General features: G+C 50.8%; 1 protein-coding gene across 1 annotated transcript; it reads right to left on the bottom strand.

Annotated features, from left to right (window-relative positions):
- Window positions 1–796: 796 nt before the first annotated feature.
- Window positions 797–2,891, bottom strand: LOC311373056 (single-strand DNA endonuclease ASTE1-like; the record flags this gene model as incomplete). Its single annotated transcript, XM_084489911.1, has 2 exons — window positions 797–1,012; window positions 1,626–2,891. The coding sequence occupies 2 exons, from the start codon at window positions 2,889–2,891 to the stop codon at window positions 797–799; spliced, it is 1,482 nt and encodes a 493-aa protein (XP_084346037.1).
- Between the last annotated feature and the right edge of the window lie 320 nt (window positions 2,892–3,211).

Raw genomic sequence — 3,211 nt, 5'->3', positions numbered from 1 at the left:
TGTCACCTGTGTCTCGTTTCCCCTGTCACATGACCAATCAAGCCATGTATTTAAGCCCTTCCTCTGACAATGTTCTGTGCTTAGTCTTTGTTGTGCCACTTTGTACTCTGACCTGAGCTTAGCCTGCAAAGATAGATTATTATTGATTCACTGTGTTTTGACCCCCCTGCCTGTTCTCTGAATTACCCACTCGGATTTGCCCTTTGGTACGACGCTTTGAACTCTTTGTATTTTTGACCAAGAGTCTACCTATGTTTAGTTTTCTTTTTGCTTTTTGGAATTTTGCCTTTGTTAGATTGTTGACTTTGAACTCCTCTGATCTTCTGTGTGTTTGCCCTTTGGACTTGGTTACAATAAATACCACTAAATTAAGCCATCTCTGCGCTTGAGTCTACACCCTCCTTGTCCCAACCTTGACAGTCGCCCCGTTTGGTGTGAACGCACGGTGAAGGTTATTAGATTATGCTCCAGCCAGGCCTTCTAACCCTTCTACTATAGGCCTATATTTCAGGTGTGGTTAAGTAGTGTGTATGTGGCTTTATTTTGTTGGAATCTTTGTAATATATGTTTATAGTTGAGCCTAACCCAGCCACTTAAAGGGGCAAGCCAGCTCAACTAGGTGCCGGTCCCAAGCCTGGATTAATGGAGAGGGTAGGCATCAGGAAGTAAACTCTAGTAATGAGAATAGCCGTTGTGTACCTGTAAGTGAGAAAGAATACTGCTGATGAGTTTAATGTAGGCCTACAGTAGGCCTAATGTAGGTCGCAGACAGGCACTGTGTGTGTGACAACATGTGCTACCTACCTGTTGTCGCTCCTGTCCATCGGTTCAGTTCTCCTTGGACCATGACCATCAGCAGAGCTTTGAGGAGCGTCAGCTCAGGGCTGGTCCTCCTCAGCCAGTAGCAGGTCACAGCCACTGGGAGGCGCAGGTGAGCCGGAACTCCCTCCAGCGTCTCTTCCTCCACGCCCAGTGTCTCCAGAAACACCTGCAGCCTCACAGCGCGGTCTGCCTGGGAAGTGGGAACATGTCCTTTTAGAGGATAACTAAACACACAGATTGTAGATTGCTTTGCATTCGATGGCTCCCTCTATAGGCTAAACACTGCTACTGTCATTGTCTGACAGGGCTACCTGCTGCCCTGCTCATTGATCGTTGATGGGACACCCCTGTCCTCTGCTTATTGAAACAGAACTGACTGGTGTTTACGGAGCCTGCTAGTCTGGTTCTACCCGTCTGTCTTGCGGGGAAGCCAGCAGCCTTCCCCAGAATGAAAAAAGTCAAAGTATTTTTTCTAATTTGGAATTATGTAATAAAGCTAAATATTAATTTCACCAAGGTAGTGCTCAAATAAGTTGACAGTATCGGTTAGTGAGGAGTTGGACGGATTTCATATGAATGACGTGTTGCTATGACAGAAGCGACAGTTGTGTATAATATACTGTCGGGTATATCCCTAACCCTAATTAAGGTACACAAAACTAACGTTAGTAAATCTCATGACATAGCCTAGCTCTAGCATCGATTTAGCCTTGCCCTTTTCTTTGTTTGGAGCTAACCATGCCCACTGCCAGCGTCCATCTATTATCCATCTGTCATCCAGCTGAATGATTCAGTAGACCTACCTGGGGCAGAGAGTCCAGCCTCAGCCTCTGAGCGGCTCCTTGGACCAGCGGTTTCACCTTGACCTTGATGACGTCCAGACCGACCCGGTCCACCTCCTCCACCTCACCCCCCCCCTGGCCCAGCAGCAGCCCGTACCACACCTGCCGGATGTGCTGCGAGGTGACGTTGGAGCTCGGTTGGTCGCTGGGCTCCACCTGGATCCGCAGAAACTTCCTCCTGTGCATAAGTATGTCAAAGTCCAGTATGTCGGCCCCCAGGTCTCCTCTGGCGAGGGACGCACGGACCCACTCAGGGACCCGGCTCAACATCTCATCAGGCGGCGGCGGAGCGGGTTTCACACTGAAGAACCCCCCCAGAGAGGAGTTGGGGAGCTCGTACTCCAGCATGGCCGTCCTCACCATCGACCGCGCCTCAGTCTGAGCCTGTTGACTCATGTTGGGTATGAGTTCCATCACTGCCGTCAAGGTGTCTTCTGTCGTCTGGTCTGTCCGGGCTCCCAGCCAGCTCAGGAGGCCCACCAGGCGGGCGGCACTGAACTTCATTGTAGGACTTCCCCGTGGAACGTATCTGGCCCACTTAACATCTCTGAGGTTTACGTCGTCGTTCCCGGCCAACGAGGCGAAGACGGGCAGCAGCTGGCGGTCGATTTTGAAGACCTCGCAGAACTTGGTCGAGGTGTATCGCCTGCAGGGGATGCCACTCCTGGCCGGACTATTTTTAACTGAGTCCCACTGGAAGTGATCCAAGGGCAGAACCCCCCCTGGAAGGTCGTAGATGTAGAAGTCAGTGTCTGTGGACAGCACCGGGCAGCACCACTCTTTGGCCAGGGCAGCCAGCTGGCCGTCGGCCTCTCCGAAGCACCTGACCAGCGGCACCTTCATGTTGTTCAGCGTCTGTTCAAACACGGACATGATAGAGGGGGGATAGATGCCCTGATTTATGCCCTTCAGAGCGTCAGGGATCCTCTTGAGACGGGCTATTTGACGGTCCATTCTGGTGTCTAGTTTGATGTCACTGGTGCCCGAGCCTCCGTCAATCACAACGTATGCTTCGATATCACGGTTGCGCAGAGTCTTGAAAAAAGCCTGGACCTCTGCCTGGAAGGCCAGGTACTCCCCGCCATGGTTCTGGTCCAGGTCGGCCTTGTTGTACAGGATGTAGGCCAGGTTACTGCCGTCCACCACCAGCTTGCTGTCGCTGAAGTCGATGTCCTGGTAGATCTGGCTGTAGTCCTCCAGCAGCGAACACAAGCCCCTCACCCCCATGGCAACTGATTGGTCAAGCTCTAACTCCACCTGTCTATGGTGACTGGATACGTTCTAACTTCTTTGGTGACTGGACTCACCCTGAGAGGATTCCAGCTCCTTTATACACCAACACAAACACATACCCGCACTGGGAGTGGCTCCTCAGTTCTCTGTTTTGCTTCTGGACATTTCCAAGGAATCATATCATCAACTCCATCAACTCTGCATTGCTTCCTGGTCCCATGAAGCAATGCAGCAGAAAGCGTATAACATCAACACACGTTGATGTTGTGATGCGTTTGGTTTAATATATTATATAATATTTGATATCATATCAT

Source organism: Micromesistius poutassou, assembly GCF_964030765.1.
Source record: "Micromesistius poutassou genome assembly, contig: SCAFFOLD_4453, whole genome shotgun sequence".
Taxonomy (NCBI): Eukaryota; Metazoa; Chordata; class Actinopteri; order Gadiformes; family Gadidae; genus Micromesistius; species Micromesistius poutassou.
Note: the sequence above shows the minus strand (reverse complement) of the source record. Positions and strands in the feature narration are given on the sequence as shown.